This window comes from Lemur catta, chromosome 3 (genome assembly GCF_020740605.2).
Source record: "Lemur catta isolate mLemCat1 chromosome 3, mLemCat1.pri, whole genome shotgun sequence".
Classification (NCBI taxonomy): domain Eukaryota; kingdom Metazoa; phylum Chordata; class Mammalia; order Primates; family Lemuridae; genus Lemur; species Lemur catta.
The window spans coordinates 34,522,210-34,547,467 of NC_059130.1; the positions used below are offsets into that span (position 1 = coordinate 34,522,210).

Consider the following 25,258-nt stretch of genomic DNA (forward strand, 5'->3'; position numbering starts at 1 on the left):
AAAAGAAAAAAGTTTCAAAAGAAAAAAAGGAGAGAGATGAGAGTGACTGGACTAGGGAATTTCCTGCTGTAATGGAGAGAAGTTAAGTGTAAAGATCTTACTTAGACATGGGAGGTTAAAGAGATCAGGCTTAGTGATTGTGGGAGTGGTGAGAGAAAGGCAGCAATCAGGGTGGCCTAAGCTGCTGGGTAGAAGGTGGTGCTTTTCACTGAGTCAGGCACCACTGGAGGAGGGGCAGGTGTGCAGAGAGTGGGGGTGGATGGGCTCAGCTTGGGACATGTTGAGTATTAGTGGCTTTGGGACTCAAGCACTTGAAACCTGAGTGACTCTGGGGAGCTGACCTAACCTCTCTGTGTCTAAGAAGCCTCATCTGTAATGAAAATGGTAATAATAATTACGAATAATGACTAATTTGTTGCATTCATTTAGTATAGGAGAATGTTCTCTTTTTATATAGCAGAGTGATGTTTTCTTGTCAGGTCCTCCCAGGTAAGATGGGAATCTACCTATCCATGTATTGGCTTGATTTTACATATCTGCTTTGGGTATTTTAACGGTTGGGCAGGTACTTCCAATGCTAAAAAAAAAAAAAAAAAAAAAATTCAAAGTAACAAGTGTATATTATCACATGTGTGCAGTATAACAGTCCATTAGCCTATCTCTCAAAGAAACTCTCCCACCTCTCAAATATGCTAATCTTCCTCTTGTAGCCCATCTCTCCCTCCAGAGGATGGGCTAGGGCCTTTGGGACCCTGGATCTCTCCCACTCTTCTCTGTTAAGTCACCTCCACTGCCCAGGGAGTTGTCTGGGGCCCTTTGAGTGCAATCTGCCTTTGGGGTGTCAGGTGGCTCAGGATGTCTGTAGTTTCGGAGAGAGGACTGGGCCTGATATGTGGATCTGGAAATGATAGGTGAATGGCTGCATAGCAGGGAGGTGCTGAAGGCACAGACACCTGGATTTGAATCAAGCCTCCACCATTTATTCCTCGTGTGACTTTGGGCAGGTTACTTAACCTCTCTCTGTTCTGTTACCTCACTTGTAAAATGAGGATGATGATAATATTCTGGGATGGGTATTCATTTTTGCTTCCTTCATTTAGGCCACAAAAATATTAACTTTTGAAAATTGTAAAATGGTGTTTGGGTCGGATACTCCAGGGAAAAAAGAGAATCTCTCTTCGTATTCATGTATCTGCTTGGACAGACAGGAAAGATGCCTTGCTTATTTTGACCTTGTTGACAATGAGGAATTTCACCTGATTTCTGCAGTAAGCCATGGTAAACAAATCTCTGCATGTTTTCCTGTTCTCTAAAAGGGCTGACCACAAAGGACCACTTTTCTTCATGTGACTTAGATAAAGGTTGCTGTCTGGCCATTCTGTGCCAGGACTCCCATGAGACTCCCGGATGACAGACCCTCCCACTCCTTGTTCTTTGTCTCATGAACAATTCATCACTTAGATGGGACTTTTGTCCTCCTGAAAGTAGCTAGCCACAGCGATAAACAATTCCCTGTTCTGCTGACTGAGACTTCCCCTGGTTACAAAAACACCCTCGTCGTAAACCTCCTAAGAAAGTAAAGGCAAGAGCACCCAGTTCAGACAGTCTCCCTAGGGCAGCAGCCTGAACAAATCCAACGTCCTGACCTGTTTGGTTTCTGTCTTTCCAGTGGGCACGTATCGCCGGCGCACAAACAATTAGTAAATAAACTAATTCAAAGAGCTGGTGCCACTTCTCCCGTGTGCGTGTGCGCTGTACGCCGAACTCCCAGTCAATCAGAGAAGTCGGCCGCCTCTCACTCCTCGCTCCAGCCAGCGCCCGGCCTCGCCCGCCTGGAAGGTCACCTCCGCTGCCCGGGATTTCTTCCCATGGCCTCAGGGAAAATTCGTCCAGGAACCACGCTGCCGGGCGGGCCGTCCCCAGCGCCTTCGCCCCGCGGAGCTGAGCCGGCGGCGAGGGTCGCCACCACCTACCCGGCCGCCCGCCCACGGCCCTCTCCCTCCCGGCGTGCACTGCGGCCCGCGGCTGCCCGTGGAAGGCCCAGTTTCTCTAAGGTTTCTCGTCCTGGATTTTATTTTTATTTTTTACAATTAAGCAATAGTACTTGTGACAGGATGTCGAAGGTGATATTTTAAGAAACAACAGACACGAAATTATGAAGCTAGATCATCATACGCAGAACTTGCAAAGGAAGTGGTTAAGAATCTGTTCCTTGACTTTTAGACTCTGAAATCACACCAAGGAGATAAAAAGGGGCCAGGATGTGGAAAGGAGAGGATTTTTGAAGAGATTTCTTTGCCAAAATTCTCCCTCATCGTGGGGAGGTGTGGGAAGCTTATACCCCCTTCTCAAGCCTGATGAAGGAGATGTCTATGGAGTCACCCGGGGAGGTCTGAAATGTGCTCCGTGCAGTTAGGAGATACATGGAACTGGGCCGGACTTAAGCCTGAGAAAGCTAAAGTGAACTATGGTTGTAGGATAGAAGACCCTGTTCTGGCATTAGCCTACACTGTAGAAGATCCTGAAGCCACGTGTATGTGTATTTCCATGGTCCATGAAAACTCGAGAGCTGGCATGGAGTTGTCTTGGTTCCTGTACAATAAGGCCACCAGGAGGGGTAGACAAAGGTCCCCAAAAGCTGGAGTTACATCTGGATTCCTACGGGCTGAGGAAAGAGGTGCACCTGGAGAAAAGGTGCATCTGCCTTGAGCACAGTACCAAAAGAGAGCAGTTCCCAGAAGTAAACATCTCCAAAAAGTCCACAAAAGTGCCCATGGGTGAAAGAGTTGGCTTTTAGCCATCGGCCAAGTACAGAAAGTAGGAAGCTGCCCAACCAAATAAGAACTTTCTGTTCCCTTACCTCTCATCCTTCTCTTCCCTATTCTCTCCTGTTAGGTTTGTCTGGATGTTCCCTGGTCCCCCTGTTCCCAGTGTCAAGAATGAGTACTGGTACTGAGTAGAGCTGATGATGGAGTGATTACAAACACAGAGCAATTTTATACAAATAGTTTATCACATTAAAGAAACAATGAAAGTAAAGAAGGAAGCTACACAAAATGAAAATGCATTCCAGAAAGAATGGAATGTGTCCATCTCTAGGAATGGAGAAAGACCCCAAAGTCTGAGCACACGCAGCTTTTCATAAGCTCACTAGTTTGTTCCCCCTTTCTTCTGGCAGGATTGGTTGTCCTTTTGGGGTGATTGACAGGTTGGGGTTACGTAATAGGTTACATAACAGGTTGGTTATGTAACAGTTTCCTTTCTGCCCATGTGTCTTCCCCAGAATTCCTCAAGAAGCTCCACCCATGCCATGCTGATTAGATAATAATAAGCTCTAGGTTAGTTAAAGGTTACTAGGAACTTTTTACCATGTATGTTCACATCAAATTAGCTGTAATTTGGTTCTTAGCCACAATTTGGTCCCTGCTCTCTGCCCTTAGCCACTTCCTTGCCACCTGCTTACCCTCCACCAGACCTAACACTCCTACTTTGGCCCAGGTGAGAAGCAAAAGAAACAGATGCTAGTGAGAGGAGGAAAAGATGTTGGTGGGGGGACAGTGCCAATCATGCTCCTTCCCAAGTCAAGACCTTACCTGGGGAAGTAAGAAGACAAAGACTTACCTTTGAGTAAAATTGGAGGTCTTATTAACATCTAGTACTGGCATTCTAATTTGTAAATTGAAGTATGCTTGTGGCCTAAGGTCATTTTAGGACTTTCCATTACCAAGAAAAGCAGAAAAATCAGGGATCTTTGCAAACTTTAATGTATACATGAATCAGCCACTGCTCTTCTACAAATGCAGATTGTGATTCTTTGGGTCTGGGGTGGGGGTCTGCATTTCTGACAAGGTTCCTATTGATGCTAATGTTGATGGTTCTTTGGCCACATTTTGAGCAGCAAGGTGCTGTGAGCAGGGGAAGATTACCCCATTGAATAAATTTTAAATGGATTTTGAAAGATAAAAAGGCAGCATTTTGATCATGCCATGAATTGTGCTTTCAACATACAAGTCACCCACTTTAATTTTTTAAACATAGCATTAATAATGAATATAATCGTTATCTGAAAAAAAAGTCATACTGTGCAAAAAATGTTCAAGTTACTTTCAGTTGCCACCTTCACACCCACTCCATCAGTGGGTTACAGACGTAACCAGTATTTAACAATTTGGCATGCATTCTTCTAGGCCTTCTATAAAAAGATCTTTCTAAGTATATTATTATATTGATCAGGATTCAATTTCAGAGAACAGAATTCACTCTAGCCGGATTAAATAGGAAGGGATTTATTACATAGTATTTAATAGCTTATAGAATGGTTGGGAGGGATAAAGCAACAGACTCTAATTTGAGTTTTCAGCAAAATCTCCCAATATCAGTTCACCAAGAGAGTTGCTGCCACTTGCAAAATCAGAAAATCACCAGTCTAGGTTTACAAACCACAATTAGGAACCAGCCATGATAGGAAAGATGCTGCTATTGCTGGAGTATCAGAACCATACCTGTTTGCTATGGTCTAAGAAATTGTTGAGCTGGGCCCTGCATTAAGCACCATAAAACTACAGCCTAGACACTAAGTTTGTCCTATTGCTGCTACAGAAAAGCCAAAAGCTTCCTAAACCAGGTTTCCAGAAACAACATAGCTGCAGAAATATAGCCTTTGCTTCACTTTCATCTTCCATGTGTTGTTCAGGGCTTCTGAGTGGCCAGACCTAAGTTATATCCAGCACTTAGCTGCAAGAGAGTCTCAGTCCCTTTTACTTTTCTGGGCTCCACAGTTCAGAAAGGCACCAGAGAAGGCCATGAGTGGATATTTATACCACCTCCACTGACAGTAAAGTGGTAAGTCCTAGAATTATACTGTTGCAAAGGACCTAGATATTGAATCCAACTTGTTCACTTTAGAGAGAAGGAAATTCAGACCCAGAAAGGCTAGATGACTTGTTAGTGATGGAGTAGAACTAGAACTCAGTCTTTTATGTGGAGTTCAGTGTAACCTAAGGAGAGATCTTCTCCAGGAGTCAGGTAATACTGTCCAGGCTCACTGAGCTTACTACCTGTAAACCCACCCAACAGATCATTTTCATCTAAGGTAGAGCTCTTTGCTCCCCAGCTTATGGGGGAGTTTGTTTTGAGGACCAAAATGCAGGATTTATATTTATCTCTTTTGAATTATGTCTTTGTTAATTTAATAAAACAATTTTGGATCCCAATGCAGTCCCTGCCAGCTTGTGACATGTGCATTTAGGTAAGCATGTCTGTGTCCTAATCTAAGTCATTAAAAAAAAAAAAGTTAAATAAAACAGATTTTAAAGAAAGAAATTTGGAAAGGCTCTATCTCACTAAAAATCTAGTTCTTGGTTGCCATTGATCTGTGTCACACCCTTTTGGTACAATTGTTTAACCAATTACCAACCTACTTGACTGTGCTAATATCCAGCTCATAATTCTCTCCCTTGTCCACAAGGAGGTCTGACCCAAAGCCGAGGGGAGCACACAGGTACACAGACAGGCATTTCCCTAATCTGCCTATCTAGTCACCCTGTCAAAAAAAGAACAGACTATCAGGGCAAGACCATTCTTGATAAGTTCATGCTTATACCTGGTGGACATTGCTTATAAGTCATTCCTGTAGTCATCTGCTCTAGAAAATCATTTTGGGAGCAACCTTACTGGTTTGATAGCCAGAAGGTACAGAAGCAGGTGGGGCGCTTACCCATTTAGTAGTCCCTGTGGCCCCAGTAAGGGATTTTGAGGTCCTCTGTGAAAGGGACATGTAGGAGCCCTCTTTCCCTTGGCAGGGGCTGCAAGTGTGTGTGGCCCCTGTAAGGGCTGGTGTAGCTACTGTGACTGGGCACAAGTTCCAGGACAGCTTTTGAAGTTTCAAAAAAATCCTTCTTTTGCATATAGACATGTAAGGCACATTTTATGAAACAATCTCAGGAGTCTTTGCCCTATTGTCTTGTGCTTTTGCCTCATTGCTCTCTATCTTCCCACCACCCTCTCTAGGGCCTTAGCCCTCATTTCTTTCACCTGTGGGAAAAACTCAACTAAAATGCTCCTTCTCTGAGAATTTTCCCCTGCTTCTTCCAGCCAAAATGGATTATTTTTTTGTCTGATCCCCCAAAGCATTTTATTTGTATTGTCCATTTAACACATGGTTTGAGACATCTTAGAGGAAGAGGGGGATATATTTCATGGTAAGGAGGGGGCAAGGAATGGCATTTTGAAGGATTGGAAATCATCCGTGGACTGACCAAAAGCTTATAGGATTTCTGATTTGTATATTTAAAATCCTTTAGGGACTGTTAGAGCAGGCATTACTAGCCTTGTCTTTTTTGGATGGGGGCACTGAAATTTAGAGAGCTTAACTGGCTTGGCCAAGGTTATTCAACTACTACATGACAGAACTAAACCTTAAGTCCAAGACTTGTGCATACAAGTCCAGAGTTCTTTCCTCTACACACACTGGACTAAGTGTAGGCAGCAAAAGATCTCCAAAGGTTGTGACACAACCTCCAAAGGAGGCCCAAGGCCACTCCTTGCCTTTTGTTTGTCTGAGGAAGAATAGAGGGAGAAGGTACCCAGCAAACCCTAATATGGAATAGGGAACATCTGTAGTCTCCCTTTCCCCACTCATCTGACTCTCTGTTTACTAGTTTCTCCTTGAGTCAAAGAAGGAACTGAGAGCACTACACAAATATCACCAACCAGTTCCTGCCCCAGCATTTCTCAGAAGGACAGGCACAAAAAGTGATAAGTTTGCAGATGTTGGGTTGGGGGTGGTGGGTGTTGGGAGTAAGGCGGGGACAGTTGTTTGGTCAGTTGACCAAGTTGTCCCTACACAGTGAGGGGCTTCAACTATCAGTCAGTCATCTCTGGTCCCAGGGTTCTGTGGAGCTGAAGTTATTTCCTCGGATCTTGATAATAGGTGTCCTTCTAGGGAAGGAGGATGCAGTTTTACAAAGGCACGGCCTCTAAATTAATAAATGGACTTAGGGATGTGGTTGTAGCAGGGTAGATGGTTAAGATCTACTTTTTCCTAATTCTCATGGCTGTTGAGCTCCTGGATTGGTTGCACAGTGATTTTTCTCTGCCCAACAGCTTCCTCGCCAGAGCTGTCTGCAGCCATTCCTCCCCAGCTTCTTCACCACAACTCCAGCCTCTTCTGTTCTGCATTCCCTCCAAACTGCCCCTGGTGCTGTGGGTTAGCTTGGAATTTCTTTCTCCCACTAATAAGACATGTTGATAAATTCATTCATATTACAACTCTGCAGTGTGGCTATATATATTCTTAATTTGCAGATGAAGGAACTGAGACCTAGAGAAATCAAATAACTTTCTAAGAGTACATGATCACAAACGTGTAAGTAGCAGGGCCAGATGCAGCTTGGGATTCATACCTAGGTTTTCTCTGGCTTCAGACTGTGGCCTTCAAAGATAGTGCCAGGCCAGGTGCAGTGGCTTACCCCTGTAATCCTAGCACTTTGGGAAGCCAAAGTGGGAGGACTGCTTGGGGCCAGGAGTTTGAGACCAGCCTGGGCAACATAGTGAGACTCCATCTATTCTACAAAAAATAGAAAAATTAACTGGGCATGTTGGCCTATGCCTGTAGTCTCAGTTACTCAGGAGGCTGAGGTGGGAGGATCATTTGAGCCTAGGAGTCTGAGGTTGTAGTGGGATATGATGACACCACTGCACTCTAGCCTAGGTGACAGAGCAAGACCTTGTCTCTAAATAAATAAATAAAAGACAGTGCCAAATCTGACCTTGTCACTTCCTATGTACTTGTGTTCTATAGAATTATGTAGAATTATATATATCCATTTGTATTTTTGTTCAACATAGTTATTTGGGGACCTCAAAGTATGCTTCATATGTATCTTCATAACTGTCCTAGATCTTAAGTTTCATTAAGAACATACTCGTAAAAATTTATAACTCATTAGCTGCAGGAGGGCACTGGCAACCTGCTGGAAATAGAAAGAGGAACTTGTCTTTGGAGCAGGTGGGTAGGTGATGGGACAAAAAAGGGGAAATTTCTCTGTCATCGTTCAACAGAGATATGCACTTACAGTAAATATTTTATAGATGATAATCATAAATTATACATGTGACTATTCTCTAGAAGCCCAAAATGATTGAGAAACAACCAGAGTGAGAAGACTGGGTGATGTGTATCCTCATGTGATCAGGCCTTGTTACATAAAATGAGTGCTTTCTCAAAGGGCGGGCCATCATACACTAAACAATCTCTTAGCAACTGTAAGAGATTTTTGCTAATCAATATTTATAAAGATTGCAGGTTCAGTGGTGATAAAATGAACAAATTGTGGCTGTGTGCATGTATGTGTCTGTGTGTCTGTGTGTAGCTACCAATCCTAAGACAGATAGCCTTTTCTCCTTTCCTTGACAGTAAGCAACTTGGCTTCCTCCCTAAAGATAGCACTTCCTTTCTTGGGCTTAACATCCTGCTTTTCTTGCAGGCTGTCATATTCATTTTTTCCTATTTGAAGGCAGGCGCAGAAAAATACATCTTACAAAAAGGCAAACAGTGCCCCCTAGTGGCAAATACCAAAATACAAAAGCTGTTAAAGTCACTTTAGCCTCAGGAATTGAAGCATTTTTATTTACTCAGTTACAGATACCGAGCCAGGCTCTGTAGGTATTCAGTAACAATCCAGGAGTGTGTCTTACTCCCATCCTGGAAGAAGCTTATACAGTCATTTTATGGAGCTGAAGAAGGAAATCTCACTTACAGCAGAAAACTAAAAAAGCTAAGGGAATGATTAGGATACTGTAATAAAATGTCAGTAAAGGAAACTTTTAATCTTTTCCCTCTTTTCCAGAATGGAAATATCTATAATTGCTAACAGTGAATAATTTTAATGATACTAATTGAAATAAATCAATAAAAGCTACATGAAAAAGTGTATAATGCCAACCATGTAAGTTTTCCTCCTACCAGCAGCCCCCAGAAATAACCATTGTTAACAGCTTGTTATACTGTATATCTTTCAACATTTTTCATATATATGCATACATATATATTTTTTAAATAAATGGATTCAGACATACTTTCTTGTTGTAAATCAGCTTTTTTTTTTTTTAACTTACCAGTTACCTAGTATTTCATTGAGCGGATAAAACAACTCGTTTAACCAGTCTATTACTTGTAGTCATTCAGATGTTTCCAGTTTTTCACTATTATAGATAAATAGATGCTGTGTTGGCAGTCACCAAGACCATCCTCAAGCTCCCTGATTTACTAGAAGGATTCTCAGCACTCAGAAGAACTGTTATACAAAGTTATGGTTTATTACCATAAAAGGATACTGATTACAATAAGCAAAGGGAAAAGGTGCATGGGTGAAGTCCAAGAGAAATCAGGTGCAAGCTTCCAGGTATGGCCTCCCAGAAGAGTTCATACAGAGATGTGCTTAATTCTCCCAGCAATGATGTGTGGCAACGCGTGTGAAGTATTGCCAAAAAGGAAGCTCACCCAAGCCTCGGTGTCCAGAGTTTTTATTGGAGGCCAGTTACATGAGCATGGGTCACGTGCATGACTAACCTTAACTACTCATCTCTAGCCACCCAGAGGTAAAATTGATACAGTATGGCCCAGGGCCTCAGGCTTACAAAAACAGGCCTTTACCATAAGTCACATTGTTAGCATAGACTAATTGTACTCAAGGAGCTGGTCAAGGGCCAGTCCTCCTGAGGACAGGCCTTTCTTTGGAGTGTGCAGAGCTTGAGCAACTACAGCCTGCAGAGTTAACCCTTCTGCACAGAGGACCTCTAGAGTTGTATCTGAACACTAACTAGGCCCTCAGCTGCCCGTTCCCGCGGGTCAGCTTCCACATAAGTGGGATATTCACATATCCTCCACTCCATTCAAACTGGCTGTTCTTTTCAAACCTCTCAGCATATAAACCAGATTTTTCTTTCACCCAGAAAATAGAAACCATCAGAAGAGAATGCCTTTAACTTCTTGTCATCCAACCACTGAGCCTCCCTTCATCCCTGCCCATTCTTTCCTCCTTTCCTTTGGTTACCATGGAAAAGGGTAATTTTCCACCCGGGCTTGGATCACACCCCACCCCTCTAATTCACTTAAGGACTATTTTTCTCCTGTATCTTCAAATTCTCTCTCTCTCTTCTGCTACTTCCCCAACCTTTAAAAAAGCTCATCTTTTGCATAAAAAAAGAAAATAAAGAAATAAACCCCTGCTTGTGTCAAATTTTCCTTTGGCTATGGTCTCATTTTTTTTTTCTTCTTGAAAGACTAGTCCACACCCACTGCTTCCATTTTTCTGCTCCCCACTTCCTCGTTGCCCCCTGTAAACAGGCTCTCTTTCCTCAACCCCACTCCCAACAACCTCACTGAAACTACTCTCACAAAGGATGCTAAGACCTTCCGATTGTTAAATACATTGGGAGCTTTCAGTCCTCACTTTACTTGACCTCTCTGGTATAACTCATCCTTGGCTTCTGAGATAACAGTATTTCTTATTATCTCTTTGGCTATGACTCAGTTTCCTTTATGGGTTTCTTCTACTTACCTATCCCTTAAATCTAATTTTTCTTCAGCAATTACTCAATTCTTTTTGCAACTTTTCTTATATTTTCTTGCTAGACAATCTCATCAATCCTATTTCACTCATAAGGTGAATGGACCTCTTTTCTGAGTGTCATATTCAGTCTTCAACCAGCCAATGGTCATATTTACTTGGGAGTCAACATGTCCCCAGATGGATTCACTTTTCTCCAAATTGACTCTCCTCCTTTATTCCCTATCTTGGTGAGTGAAACCATCATCCACGCACTCACTCAAACCAGAAATAAAGTCATCTTTGATTTCTCCCTTTTTCATCTCCCATATCCATTTGCTCTCAAAGCCTTCTTAATATCTCTTAAACATGTTCCCTTCCTTTCTGTCCCCTCTGCTAGTACCCTAGGACCTTGTCATGCCTTGACTCAATTATTGCCCCAATCTCTTAACTAGACTCTGCCTCTAGAATTGTTCTCCTCAACCCATCCCCTACACTGTGGTCAGGGTTGTTTTCTAAAATGCAAATTAAATTGTGTCATTCTGCTTTTCTAACTTCTTTAATAGTTTGCCCAGCCTTTAAGAAAAGTTAAAACTTATTGGCAAGGCATATGTTGCCTTCATGATCTGGCCATGCCTATCTTTCCAGTGTCCTGTAGATAACTGTAAACACTATCTCAATCCTCTTTCTTTCTCCCTTTCCCAAACACATTTACACTTTGATGGGGCTTTCTGGCCTTTGTGCCTTTGTAGATGTTGGTCCTGCTTAGAACTTCTTTCCTCATCTCCCTCCTTTTTGCCTGAAAAATTCCCATTCATCCTTCAAGATGCAGATCAAGCATAACCTCCTCCGGGAAGGCATCCCTGATTATCCCCTTTCCGTTAGGATTGGAGGCCCGGTGTGCTGCCTAGTACCTTGCCCTTGCCTCTGTTAAACACTAATTAAGCTATTCACTTATCTTTTCCTACAGCTTTTCTCCAAGTTCCTTGAGCGCAAAAACTGTCTTATTCATCTTCATATCCTCAGCATCTACTATTGTGCCAGGATTTTAAAGTGAGAAAGGTTGGGTTGATTCAATCAAGTGCTCAGAAGACTGTTAATGTGACTGAAACTGAGATTCTATACTATTTGAATAACAACTCCCCATTTCTTCCTACTGCAGCCCCTGGCAACTACCATTCTACTTTTTGTTTTCATGATTTTGACTACTGTAGATATCTCAGATAAGTGGAATCATACAATATTTGTCTTTTCGTGACTGCCTTGTTTCACTCAGCATAATGTCCTCAAAGTTCCTCCATGTTGTAGCATGGAACAGGACTTCCTTCTTTTTGTAAGGCTAAGTAATATTCCATATATACCACATCTTCTTTATCCATTAATCCATCTATGGACATTTGGGTTGTTTCCACCTTTTGGCAACTGTGAATAATGCTGCAATGAACTTGGATGTGCAAATATCTCTTTTCGAGATCCCACTTTCAATTCTTTTGGATATATACCTATAAGTGGGATTGCTGGATCAGATAGTAATTCCATTTTTAGGTTTTTGAAGAACTTCCATACTGTTTTTCATAGCAGCTGCAATATTTTACATTCCTACCAGCAATGTACAAGTGTTCCAATTTCTCTATGTCCTCACCAACACTTGTTATTTTCTGTGCACGTTTCTTTTTATAGTAACCATCCTAATGGATGTGAGATGATATCTTATTGTGGTTTTTTTTTTTTTTTTGTTAGACAGAGTCTCATTCTGTTGCCCGGGCTAGAGTGCCATGGCATCAGCCTAGCTCACAGCAACCTCAAACTCCTGGGCTCAAGTGATCCTCCTGCCTCAGCCTACTGAGTAACTGGGACTACAGGCATGCACCACCATGCCCGGCTAATTTTTTCTATGTATTTTTAGTTGTCCAGCTAATTGTTTTCTATTTTTTTTTTTAGTAGAGACAGGGGGTCTCACTCTTGCTCAGGCTGGTCTTGAACTCCTGAGCTCGAAGGATCTCCCCCCCCCTCACCTGGGGGTGGGATCTCCCAGAGTGCTAGGATTACAGGCGTGAGGCACCGTGCCCGGCCTCATTGTGGTTTTGATTTACATTTCTCTAATTATTAGTGATGTTGAGCATCTTTTCATATGGTTGTTGGCCATTTGTATATTTTCTTTGGAGAAATGTCTGCTCAGGTCCTTTGCCCACTTTTAAAAATTGGGTTACTTGTTTTTCTGTTGTTGAGTTGTAGGAGATATATATATATATATATATATATATATATATATATATATATATATATATATAGTCTGGATATTAACTCTTTATCAGATATATGTTTTGAAATTATTTTCTCCCATTCCATAGGTTGCCTTTTCACTCTATTGTTTCCTTTCATGTGCAGAAGTTTTAACTTTTGATGTAGTCCCATTCATCTATTTTTCCTTTTGTTGCCTGTGCTTTTGATATCATATCCAAGAAATTATTGCTAAATCCAAAACCATGAAGCTGTATTTTCTTCTAGGAGTTTTATATTTTTAGGTCTTTAATGAATTTTGAGTTATATTTTGTATATGGTATAAGGTAAAACTCCAATTTCATTCTTTTGCATGTGGATATCTAGTTTTCCCAACACCATTTGTTGAAGAGACTGTTCTTTCCCCATTGTGTGGTCTTGGTACCCTTGTTGAAGACTGTTTGAGCATATATATGTGAGGGTTTGTTTTTGGGCTCTCTATTCTGTTCCACTGGTCTATGTAGCAGTCTTTATGCCGCTATCATAATTGCTACTTCTTGGTCAATTACAGTTTTAGTATCTCTCTAGCCCACCCCTCTCTATAGAAAAGATTTATTGATACCCAATCATAGAATCACCTCCACTTCCTGGCAGCATCCAATCTAGAGTCAAGCCCTGATTCCTCAAACCCTTTCCAAAATCACCTAATAAAAGCCCAAATCCTATAATAGAATCTTCCTAATGACACAGGAAAGTGACTCCCAATGCTGGAATCACTTGAAATCCAAGTGGGTCCTTGGTTTTGTGCAAGAACCAACTCAGGAGCAAACCGACAGTATAAAATGAAAATGAGTTTTATTCAGAAAGTAGAGAAAATCCACTCTACAGACAGAGTAGAGCAGTGGTCCCCAACCTTCTTGGCATGAGGGGCTGGTTTCATGGAAGATTATTTTTCTACGGATGAAGGTGGGGGGAAGGAGGCAGAGCTCAGGCAGTGATGTGAGCTACGGGGAGCAGCTGTAAATACTGATGAAGCTCCCCTCACCCAGCTGCTCACCTCCTGCTGTTGCACCCCCATTCCTAAGTTTCATGGAAGATAATTTTTCCACGGATGGAGGGGTGGGGGAGTGGAAGGCAGGGCTCTGTGGCTTGGTTTCTAATAGGCCACAGACTGGTACTGGGGGGTTGGGTACCATAGGAGTAAAGGCTAGTTCTTCCTGTGGAGGAAAACCCGCCCCATGGTTCCTTTAGCCACTCTATTTAAGGAACAGATTAATTATAGGCTAAACAAGAGGGAGAATGTTCATGTTACTTCTTGGAAAGGGGTGGTATTTTTCCTAGAATTAGGGTGATGTCCTAATTCTTCTGACTAAATTTGATCAAGCAGAAAGTGTCATGGCATCATCAGGTACATGATGGGAGTGGGAGGTTTTCTTAGCAACTTTTATAGTTATGAACTGTGTAATGAAGCTCTAAGGTCAATAAGTGGTCAATTTCTCCGCCATTTTGGTTCTAACCTATTGGAACTTGTCCTGCCTCCATCTAGTTTTGATCAACGTAGTTTGAAACTTTGACTTCCTGACTCAGGCAATGCCTGCAGCAATGCCCAAAGCAATGCCAGAAGCAATGTCCAAAGTGGTGCCTGCCAGTTCCCTGTCTCCAACATCTTACTGAGATGCCCTGAAATTCTCCATAGTTCATGGTTGTTTAACTACACGTGCGTTCCTCGTGGTCTTTGGCTGGAGGGCATTGACGTATAAAAACATGGGATTAATATCTTCAAAATATATAGACCAGTAAACATTAACAAGAAAAGGATTCATATCTCAATAAAAATTGGGCAAAACCAATAAGAGAAGAAATATAAATGGCTTTATAAGCACTGAAAAAAATGTTTTACTTCAAATGGATGAAATGATACTGATTCGGTTGGTGGGACCTTTATTTCAAATTCGAGTTCATCTGCTCTTGTTGCCCCTTTCCTGAAAGTCTCAATACTAAAAGACTGAGAAACCCTGTGTTTGAGGAAGTTTATCCTTTACCACCAAGTTTGAGGGAAGGGGGCGAGGAGAACGAGAGTGGAAAGGCCGCTCCGAATGGGATTTAGCTCCGCCCTTCCCCAATAAGTCCGTATTCCTGTGACCGCCCTGGTCCTCCGGGGGAGGCGGCTGAGCAGCTGACTCGGGCGTGTCCCGGGGAGGGAGGTTCTAGCCGCCGCCCTCTCGGTGGTAGGGCCTGTAGCAGCCCAGGCTCTGGGCGCCGCCATGTCGGAGGCTCAGAACTCAAGCGGTGGCTGCGAGCACCTGAGCCCGCGCGCAAGCGAGGCCAACTACACCGGGCAGATGTTGGAAGTGTGGCCGAAACTGTACCTGGGTGGGGCGGCGGCCGTCGCGAGGCCAGACCGGCTGAAGGCGGCGGACATCTCAGCGGTTTTGACGGTGGACTCGGAGGAGCCCAGCTTCAAGTTGGGGGCTGAGGTCGAGGATCTATGGAGCTTCTTTGTGCCAGCGCTGGACAAACCCGAGACCGACCTGCTCAGCCATCTGGACCGGTGTGTGTCCTTCATCACACAGGCCCACGCCAACGACCGTACGGTGTTGGTGCACTGGTGAGTGGTCGGATCTGTGGGGAAAAGTGCCTCGCCTCGCATTCAGTCTGCCCCCGTCACCCCTTTCCTCCAAGGTCACCAGGGGAGTACGAGGGGGGGGCAGTCAAGCCACGAGAACCTCTTCCCATTCCTCCCGCTGGAGGCGTGGATCCGAGAGAGGGTAGGGAGCCGGAGGCGAGCCCCTGATGGCGTGCATGCTTTCATTAGTTCATGTTTTGGTTGGTTTATTCTGCAGCAAGAGTTGCTTTGGGAGTGGGAAGGGTGTCATCAGATAAATGACAAAGTCCCGACACCCTAAGGAATTTACAGCTCCCTGGGAGAAGCCAGACACCCACCCGATGATTGTAATACAGACTAGGATGCTAGGTCTTTACTAAGAGAGATAACAAAGGTTTAAGTTTATTTAGACTTCTGAGGGAGAGCATATTATTTTTAATGTTTTTGTTTGGGGTTAGGGGGTTGGTTGATGAAAGGGGGAATTGGTTATAATCTAAAGGACACCTGGGCCATCCTTGCCTAGGGGACAAATGGGGTAGGTTGCTGCCAAGACAAAAAGAATTTTGATGGGTATTTGGGAATCCCTAAGTAGTCCTTGGTTGGATTGGAGGATAATAACAATAATTTGAATTTATTGAGCACTTACTGTGTGCCAGCACTTGTTCTAAATTTTATACAAGGACAGAAGGTAGTGATAAAGTTCAAAGAAGTCTGAGACCAGATCTCCAGGGCCTTGAATGCTAAGAGCAAAGGAGTTTGGATTAGTTCTGAAGTCCTTCCAAATTTTTTGAAAACTACTGTAACTATTTTTGAATAGGTAATGCATTCACAGGGTTCAAAATGCAAGAGGAACATGGAAATAAAGGAATAATTCTTTGTACATTGGTCGTATTTCAGAGGCGATGAGTTTATTTGAATAGAAGAAGTAGAAATGCAGTGGATCTGAACTTTACTATTAATAGGGGCTTTTTTTTTTTTAATTGTTGCTATTTTCTGTTTCTCTCTTTTTCAGTCATGCAGGACTTAGTCGAAGTGTCGCTGTTGTGATTGCTTTTTTGATGAAGACTGACGAACTTACCTTTGAAGAAGCCTATGAATATCTCCAGACTATCAAACCAAAGGCTAAGTGAGTTCTTTGTTAAAGTAATAATTCTGCTTTTGTGATGTGATTTTTATTTAAAGAAAATTGAACTTGGCCAGGCGTGGTGGCTCACAGCTATAATCCTAGCACTCTGGGAGGCCCAGGTAGGTGGATCATTTGAGCTCAGGAATTTGAGACCAGCCTGAGCAAAAGCGAGACCCCGTGTCTACTAAAAATAGAAAGAAATTATCTGGACAACCAAACATATGTATAGAAAAAATTAGCTGTACATGGTGGCACATGCCTATAGTCCCAGCTACTCCGGAGGCTGAGGCAGAAGGATTGCTTGAGCCCAGGAGTTTGAGTTTGCTGTGAGTTAGGCTGATGCCATGAAACTCTAACCCAGGCAACAGAGTGAGACTCTGTCTTGAAAAAAAAAAAAAAAATTGAACTTTATATTTCTTTGTCATTACAGGATGAATGAGGGGTTTGAGTGGCAACTGAAATTATATGAAGCAATGGGTAATGAAGTGGATACGTCTAGTGCAATTTATAAGCAATATCGTTTACAAAAGGTTACAGAGAAGTATCCAGGTAAGTAATAATTGCTAGTGTGTACTGGGATCTTTTTAGATGTTACTTACTCTAACACTGAGCAGATTATCTCACTTCCAGCAATCTTGACAAACTATTGTTTCCTTTTGAAACTGTAGTTTCGTTGGAAATAACTTACTCAAGGTCATGTGGTTTGTAAATGGCAGGGCTGGGATTTGAACTCAGGTAATCTGTGCCAAGAATCCAAGGACTTAATCAGTATGCTTGTTACTGAAAGTTGGGCATTTGTCCCTGAGGCTATGAGCTTTTAAAAGGGATGGTCCTGATTAATCCCATCTTGAGTCATCTGTGGCTTGAAGAACAAAGGCCACTCCTGCCCCTCCCAACCACTGGCCTGAGGCAGGGTGTAGGTTTTAGTTCCCAAAAAGTGGTAAGGGCGTTTGGAAGAGACCGAAGATGTTTTTTATCCTTTTTTCAGGCCTTTTTCTCTGTTACATGCTCTTTTACATCATCCTGATTTCTCAACACTGGAATTTGATTTTTTTTTTTTTTTTTTTTTTTGAGACAGAGTCTCACTTTGTTGCCTGGGCTAGAATGAGTGCCATGGCATCAGCCTAGCTCACAGCAACGTCAAACTCCTGGGCTTAAGTGATCCTATTGCCTCAGCCTCCCGAGTAGCTGGGACTACAGGCATGCGCCACCATGCCCAGCTAATTTTTTCTATATATATATTTTAGTTGGCCAGATAATTTTTATTTTTATTTTTAGTAGAGACGGGGGTCTCGCTCAGGCTGGTCTCGAACTCCTGACCCAGAGGGCTAGGATTACAGGTGTGAGCCACCGCGCCCGGCCTGGAATTTGATTTTTTATTATTTTTTTTTAATTTCTAAGGGTAGCATTTGTTGCCTCAGTTTGGCATTAACTGAGTTTTGACTGAAAGTGCAGAGTTGATTTTGACAAATAAATACATTTTAATTATGTCATATAGAATTGCAGAATTTACCACAAGAACTTTTTGCTGTTGACCCAACCACCATTTCACAAGGATTGACACATCAGACTCTCTACAGATGTAGAAAGTGCAGGTAAAATATTTTGTATCCTCTGGAGATTTTTATCTTGCCTCAGTAGCTGAAAAGTACTTAAAAGTTTTATTTTCTTAAATCTCTGTGGGAAGGATGTGTTTAATTGAATAATATAGAAATTTCTAATTCAAATCTGTTTTCAAGAATAATAAATTCTTAAAAGTAGAAGTAATCAGATTGTAGGGGTTATTGCAAATTTCAGTGTCATAATCAATGTTATATTATTTTGTCCTCTGCATATGTTGTCTTTTTTTTCTCCTTTTGGAAGTCATTAATGTTTTTGTTTGTTTGGGGGTTTCAGGCGATCCTTGTTTCGAAGTTCTAGTATTTTGGGTCATGAAGAAGGAAATGGGCCTGATGACTTTGTCCACAAGAGAATGAAGCCACATTCTGTGTTTCATTATTCATGTACATCTTACTTTATTGAGCCTGTACAGTGGATGGAATCCACTTTATTGGGAGTGATGGTTGGACAGGTGAGAACACATTTTCTATAATTTTATTGTATCATCTATATTTTATTCCTTCTTGCATTTTAAACCATATCTTAACTAGTGTTTTAGTCCATTTATTAACTCCTTTCTTTCTGAAGATTGTATCTTTCTAGTTTAGATAAGACTATCAAAGTATTTTTAAAAAATAAGCTGATCCAAAATAGTGAACTACTTTTGGTTGAGAGCCCTGGTCTAAGTTAATAAATTCCTATTAGTGAGGCTATTGTTTATATTTTTTCAAATATAAGACTAACATTTTTTAAACTAATTAGAATATATTTAACAGAATTTGAACTTGCAACAAGCAAGGTAAATCAAGGATTTAAAAATTAGAGTTAAAATCTCTTTCCTTTCTTTTTCTCTGTTGGCTTCATGTATCTCTCTCTCTTTTTCTCCTGAGCTTTTAATTTAGTATGTTTGCTATGAGATTCTTTTTCATTTTCTGTTAAAGAATGCAGTTCTCGAGTAGGTAGGACAACAGGCCAGTACCACCACACCCAGCTAATTTTTCCATTTTTTTTTGGCAGAGCCTAGGTCTGGCTATGCTGCCCAGGCTATTCTCAAACTCCTGGGCTCAAGGAATATATTCCCACCTTGGCCTCCCAAAGTGCTAGGATTATAGGTGTGAGCCACCAGGCCCAGTCCACTTCACTGTTCTTGACGGCATTATTTGTAGCAGTTAAAGTTTTAAATTTTGATGAAATCCAGTTTACCTATTTTTGTCTTTTGTGGCTTGTGCTTTTGTCTTCCTGCTTTTATGTAACCTGGAAAACATACACATATACCCCAGGTTAAATACATTTTTTGGAAAGATGCTAAATCACATTTGTGTGATACTTCTTGTATACATATTTGAATTTTTCTATAGAATATATACCTAGAAGTGAAATTCCTGGCTTGAAGAATGTATACATTTTAAATATTAGTAATATTCCAACCTGATATTCAAAACACCCATAATTTGCTTTTCACTAACTGAACACTTGTACCCATTTCCTCATATCCTTAGCATGATAGATACCATAAAGCTGGTAAAGTTTTGTCAGTCTGTCAATCTGTGGGGTGAAAAATGTAAATCCTAAAATGTTTAATTTGAATTTTCATGACTACTAGAGGACCAACATCTTTATGTGTTTACCAGCTCTTTAAAGTTTATTTTTCTGTAAATTGCTTTCACATCTGTAGCCCATTTTTCTACGGGTTCTGTCTTTTTCTGATTGATATGTTGGAGCTCTTTATATATTATAGATGTTCATGCTTTAATATATTGCAATTATTTTCTCTATTTCTGTTATTTCAATTTTTCCATATAATTTGTTATATTAAAATTTAAGATACTTATGTAATAAAATCTGTTCATTTTTTCATTTATGATTTCTGAGTTTTATATCCAGACTTTCTGTAGCTCAAGATTAACAGTAAAAATCCCTACCTCATACTATGCACAAATTAAAGAGCTAACCATAAAAAATACTATAACTACATTAGAAGAAAATATAATTGACTTGTTAAGTATCTTTGGATTTATCTGTTTTACTGGAATATCTATTTGTTTTAAATAGCCAGAAATCTGACTTATGTTGTCAGTATCAGTCACAGAACATGAGAATCCTAACACACTTTTCTGTCCTTTGGCCATGATGGTTTTAGTTTGAAACCTTAAATTATAAACTGATTTAAAATCCATTTGCATATGCCATAGCTGGTGAACCTCCCTTAATCTAATCTCAAGCTTCACCTTTCTCCCCTTAAGCTGGAATTCATCTGTTCTTCCTCTAAACTCCCTGAATAAAACATGCCTGTTATGCAATAATTATAGTGCACCATTCTATTACAGTCAATTTCCAATGTATTCCATCTCACTGATTAGATTATAAACTCCTTAAGGTGGGGACCTAGTCTTAGCTGTTTTTGTATTCTGTATTGCCAAGGTAATTATTTGTTTTGTATAAAAGTGAATGAAGTAACACATTTGCTTTATTTCAGCTTCTTTGTCCAAAATGCGGTGCCAAGTTGGGTTCCTTCAGCTGGTATGGTGAACAGTGCTCCTGTGGTAGACGGATAACACCTGCTTTTCAAATACATAAGAATAGAGTGGATGAAATGAAAATGCTGCCAGTTTTGGGGTCACAATCAAGAACAATATGAACTTGTGATATCTGATAGCCTGGGAAGAAACTTGTTGATATGCACCACCCGTGCTTATTCATTCATGGCAGTTTTTAGACCATCAAGATTTCACAGGAAAAGTGAGAAGATAAAATCACCTGATGTAACATGGAAACTGCTTTCTTAGCTTATTACATGATATAAGTAGAATACTTTACATGGCAAACAAAGCCTTTTACTCATGTAAATTTTATTGGATATTAAAATCTTTTATAACCCTGATATGTTCTTTTTTATATATTTTTAAAAGTTCTGATGTTTGGAATGTTAGTTATGTGATCTTAAGGTCTGGATGGACAAAATTATAAAAATTACTATTTTTAGATGCCATTATATATTATTTATAATATAATTATTTTATATATGTATATATTAATTATATATTATCATGTTTAGAAACTATTATGTTTAGACAGGTGTTCTTTTATTTCCAGGAATGTAAAGCAGATTTGTTTGGACGTATTTTGAAATTTATTTCTTTTTCTCTCTTTTAAGTGGTTTTAGTAAACCCTTGTGTATCTAGGTTTTTGTCTTGGAAATGTAAAGAAAAGGCCATTAGTAAAACACTGATTACAATATGGTTTTCAGAGCCAGGCATTGTGGCTCGTTCCTGTCATCCCAGCTATGCTAGGTGGGAGGCTAAGGCAGGAAGATCACTTGAGGCCAGAAATTTGAGACAGCTTTGGGCAACATAGCAAGACCCCATCTCAAAAAAAAAAAAAAGTGATTTTCACTATTATTCTTAAGGAATCCCAATTATCTACATTTTTAGAAAAGTGTGTTTAAGATACCTGTTTAAGTTAGGTGTGTTTCTAATGAAGAAAACAAATGTAGAGTTCCTATATATCAGTTTTTTAGCCCAGTATGTCTGTGTATTGGAAAAGTTAATATGTCTGGATTAGCTTTTTACCCTGATCTCTAGAAACTAGAATTATTTTACTTATTAATAGTTATTATTGGACCTAATTAGGTATTTGAACATTTACATGAAATCAGAATTAGCTAATAAAGAGACATATAGTCCATGTCCTTAAGACATTTTGTATATTTACACATGTGTCTGTGTATAATAAACACAAAAATGTTAGTAATTTTAAAATAAGAAAGAAATGTGAATAATGACCCTCTTTAAAAATGCCTAGCTTAATTTTTGACATGTATGGGAGTGTTATGGATGATTTTTGAGAAAAATCTCAACATAGGACCTGGAGCCTTTGGCAACTTCCATATGATTCCTCCATTTCTGTCTTGGCTTTCACAAAATCACTGTTTTGCTTCATACTATTATCCTCTAGAAAGCTGTTAAAAACCATATGAAATTGCTCCTTTTGTAGGTAAAAAGTAGCTGAATAGCTGCAGTATTATATGGCTCAAGTTAATGCCTTTCCATCATATACTATAACATACAGCACAGAGAATTACATAGATTTTATTTGAATTTACAGTTGTCAACTCAGCCAGTATTTATTGAAAATGTATTACGTGCACAACTCTAGGTGATACAGGGAACAAATCAGATAAAGCCCCTGCTTTCTTGCAATTTCTAGTTGGAAGAGATAGTACCTTTTTTGAAAGACAATTGGTATTTACCAGTGAGTAATGATGTGGGGAGAAACAACTTTTCTTTATGTAAATTTTGAAATTTTGTGAAACATCCACTAAGCAAAATTTTCAAATTTAAAGTCCTTCAATACTTTACTTTTGGGGGGTAGACATAATAGAAAATCTTTGTTCTTTTAAAAAAATAGATTCCTTTTTTTTAACATTTCATTTAGGAATAGCAGTTTAGGACATTTGGAATTATACATTTGTTGAAAAAAGCAATATTAGCCTTATTTCAGAAGCAATGTGGGACAGTGAAAGCAGTACTAATGTAAAAAAGTCAGAATATGCTCTAATCTGGCTCTGCTAATCATTATCTTCCTGAAAGTGAGCAGGTCTTTTGAGAACTGTGGGTCAGTTTTCTCCTTTACAAAGTGGGATTGATTAGAAATGTGCTGCCCTCCTGACAGAATCGTTTTAAAGATCATTTACATTAGCCTTCATTCTTTTTTATAGGAAATGGAGATAACAATATCTACATCTGGGTTATTATGAGGATTTTTGTGATATGATGCAGGTAAAGAGCTTAGTACAGTGCCTAGCTAGTATTCAACAGTTTTCTGTAAAACAGCTGCAATTTATTGAGCACATACCATATGCCAGTCACTATACTAATCACTTAATGTGTATTATATAATTTAAACTTCACAACTCTGAGATAGATGCTAATCTCATTTTACAAGTGAAATTGAGGTTTAGAAAGATTAAGTCACTCAGAGTTACATTGCTAGCAGATGGTTAAACCTAGATTAGAATCAAGACTGATTCCAAAAATCTGAGCTTTTAACCTCTATATTCTAATGTTTGGGTTCACTGCCCAGGGTGATATATACCTTAAAGATATACTGAAAATGTTGATCAGATTGTAAAATCTAATAGTACTAGAACTGATGAAATTCAATTTTAACTATATTGGACATTCACTAGTCAGGGTCCTCACCATTTGCAGAGTTCTGACAAGAATACAAATTGAGGTTCACATGCTCTTTGTCTTAACATTTAAAAGTTGTAAATCAAGCTTCCTAACTTAAATAAAAGGCTTTATTCTCTTATCTTGACAGATATACCTTCATAATGATTTGGAAGGCCATCTGATTTTATGAAATTCCATGACAAAAACATGGCAAGGCAGGGGAGGGGTGGCCCCTGACCTACAAGTTGCTTCCTTTCTCTCCCTACCCCTTGATTTGTTCTGCCTCATGAGAAGCGGGGGTGGGTTGCGCGCGCGCGCACGTGTACGTGTACCATTCCCTCATTTCAACCTTAAAAGGAATTTGTATGGGCTATTTGGGTGTTAGAATCATGTCTGGAAGAGGGCATGTGTTCTAGTTGGGCATATCACCTTGGCACCATGGTTTTTTAGCCTTGCGGAGAGAGCTAGAGGTCAGAGTAAAGTCCTCTAACGTGTAGATCCTCTTACCTAAATCAAAGAGTGATATTGTCTCCACATATGAAGTTCCCGCTCCAATTTTATTTCTATTCCAGGGTTTAAGTTGAAAATGAATGAGGAAAAGACTGAAGAAAAAGGATTCAGTAACATGCAATACTCAACATTTTAAAAAAATTAGAAGAGGCCTTGTCTGTTAGAGATACATTTTGAAGTATTTACACGTGAAATAATAGATGTCTGAGATTTGCTTTAAAATAATGCAGGAAAAAAACAAAGCAAAATGAAATATAGAAGTGTTTAGGGGGAAAAGGATAGATAAGAATGGCAAGTTGTCAAAGCCGAGTGCTAGGAACAAGGGGATTCATTACATTGTCTCTTGTGTTTGGTTGAAAGTTTCCATATTAAAAGTTTATTTTTTAAAGATTGAAATGCTAAATAAATAAACTTTAAAATGTTAATGTTGGCATAAAATAAGTTTTTTAAGTGAAAAGTCCTAAAGAATTTGGAGATAAAATATTAGAATGACAGAATTCAGCAAGGTGTTTTTATTTAAGATTGTTGCACAAAAATCAATAGTGTTACCATACCCCAATAATAACTGATAGGAAAAAAAGGATGTGAAAAACAAAATATAAAACTATGAAGATAAAATAAAAAAGAAAATTTTGATGACCTCAGGAGTGGGCAGGATTTCCACTTGTAAGATACAAATAGCAGAGATCATAAAAGATTGTTAAATTTCACTATATTGAAATTAAAATCTAGAGAACAAAAAACCCATAAACACAGACAAGTATCAACCTGGAAGAAGGTATTTACAACATATATACGGAGTAAATGAATAGAGTGGGCTGTCTCACGATCTATACATCATTGAGAGAATGGACACCCAACAGCAAATTTTATAATAGGTAAGAGTGTCAGCTGTTCACAGAAGAGGAAATAAGATTTCATAAATGGAATGAAGGCACCACTTCTTTAATTGTCAGGGAAATGTAAATTGTAATCACACTCTTCACAGTCGTAAAACTTGTAAAAGTCTGGCAATATCTAGTGTTGGTAAAAATGTGGAGCAAAGAACTCATCACTGCTAATGATGACGTAAAGTGGTATAATTTGGCAAGTAGTAATATTCCTACTCTATGACCCAGCATACACATTGCATATAGACATTCTTGCATTATATGCACAAGAAGATCCATACAAGGATATATTTTATGTGACAGTAAACAATTGAAACAACCCAAATGTCTATCAGGCAAATGGAAAAAGAAATTGTGATATATGTATTCAAGAAAATACCATATAACTGTTAAAACATGGATAGATCCTCAAAAAGTAAATGTCAAATGAGAAAAGTGATTTGGAAAACATCAGAGTATGATAAGTTTATGTAAACCTAAAAATGACACTAAATGTGTCTATAAACATTTAAACATGGTAAAAGTAAAAATAAAAATGGGCTAGAATGATTCCCATAAAATTCATTATGAAGTGGCCTATGCGA

The 25,258-nt window shown here is 39.8% G+C and overlaps 1 protein-coding gene across 1 annotated transcript; it reads left to right on the forward strand.

Annotated features, from left to right (window-relative positions):
* The first annotated feature begins 14,973 nt into the window (after positions 1–14,973).
* DUSP12 (dual specificity phosphatase 12) lies at positions 14,974–20,981 on the forward strand. Its single transcript, XM_045547209.1, has 6 exons — positions 14,974–15,378; positions 16,388–16,501; positions 16,932–17,050; positions 18,000–18,096; positions 18,398–18,572; positions 20,577–20,981. Exons 1-6 carry the CDS (start codon positions 15,035–15,037, stop codon positions 20,736–20,738), a joined length of 1,011 nt encoding a protein of 336 aa, XP_045403165.1. The 5' UTR covers positions 14,974–15,034; the 3' UTR covers positions 20,739–20,981.
* The last annotated feature ends 4,277 nt before the right edge of the window (positions 20,982–25,258 follow it).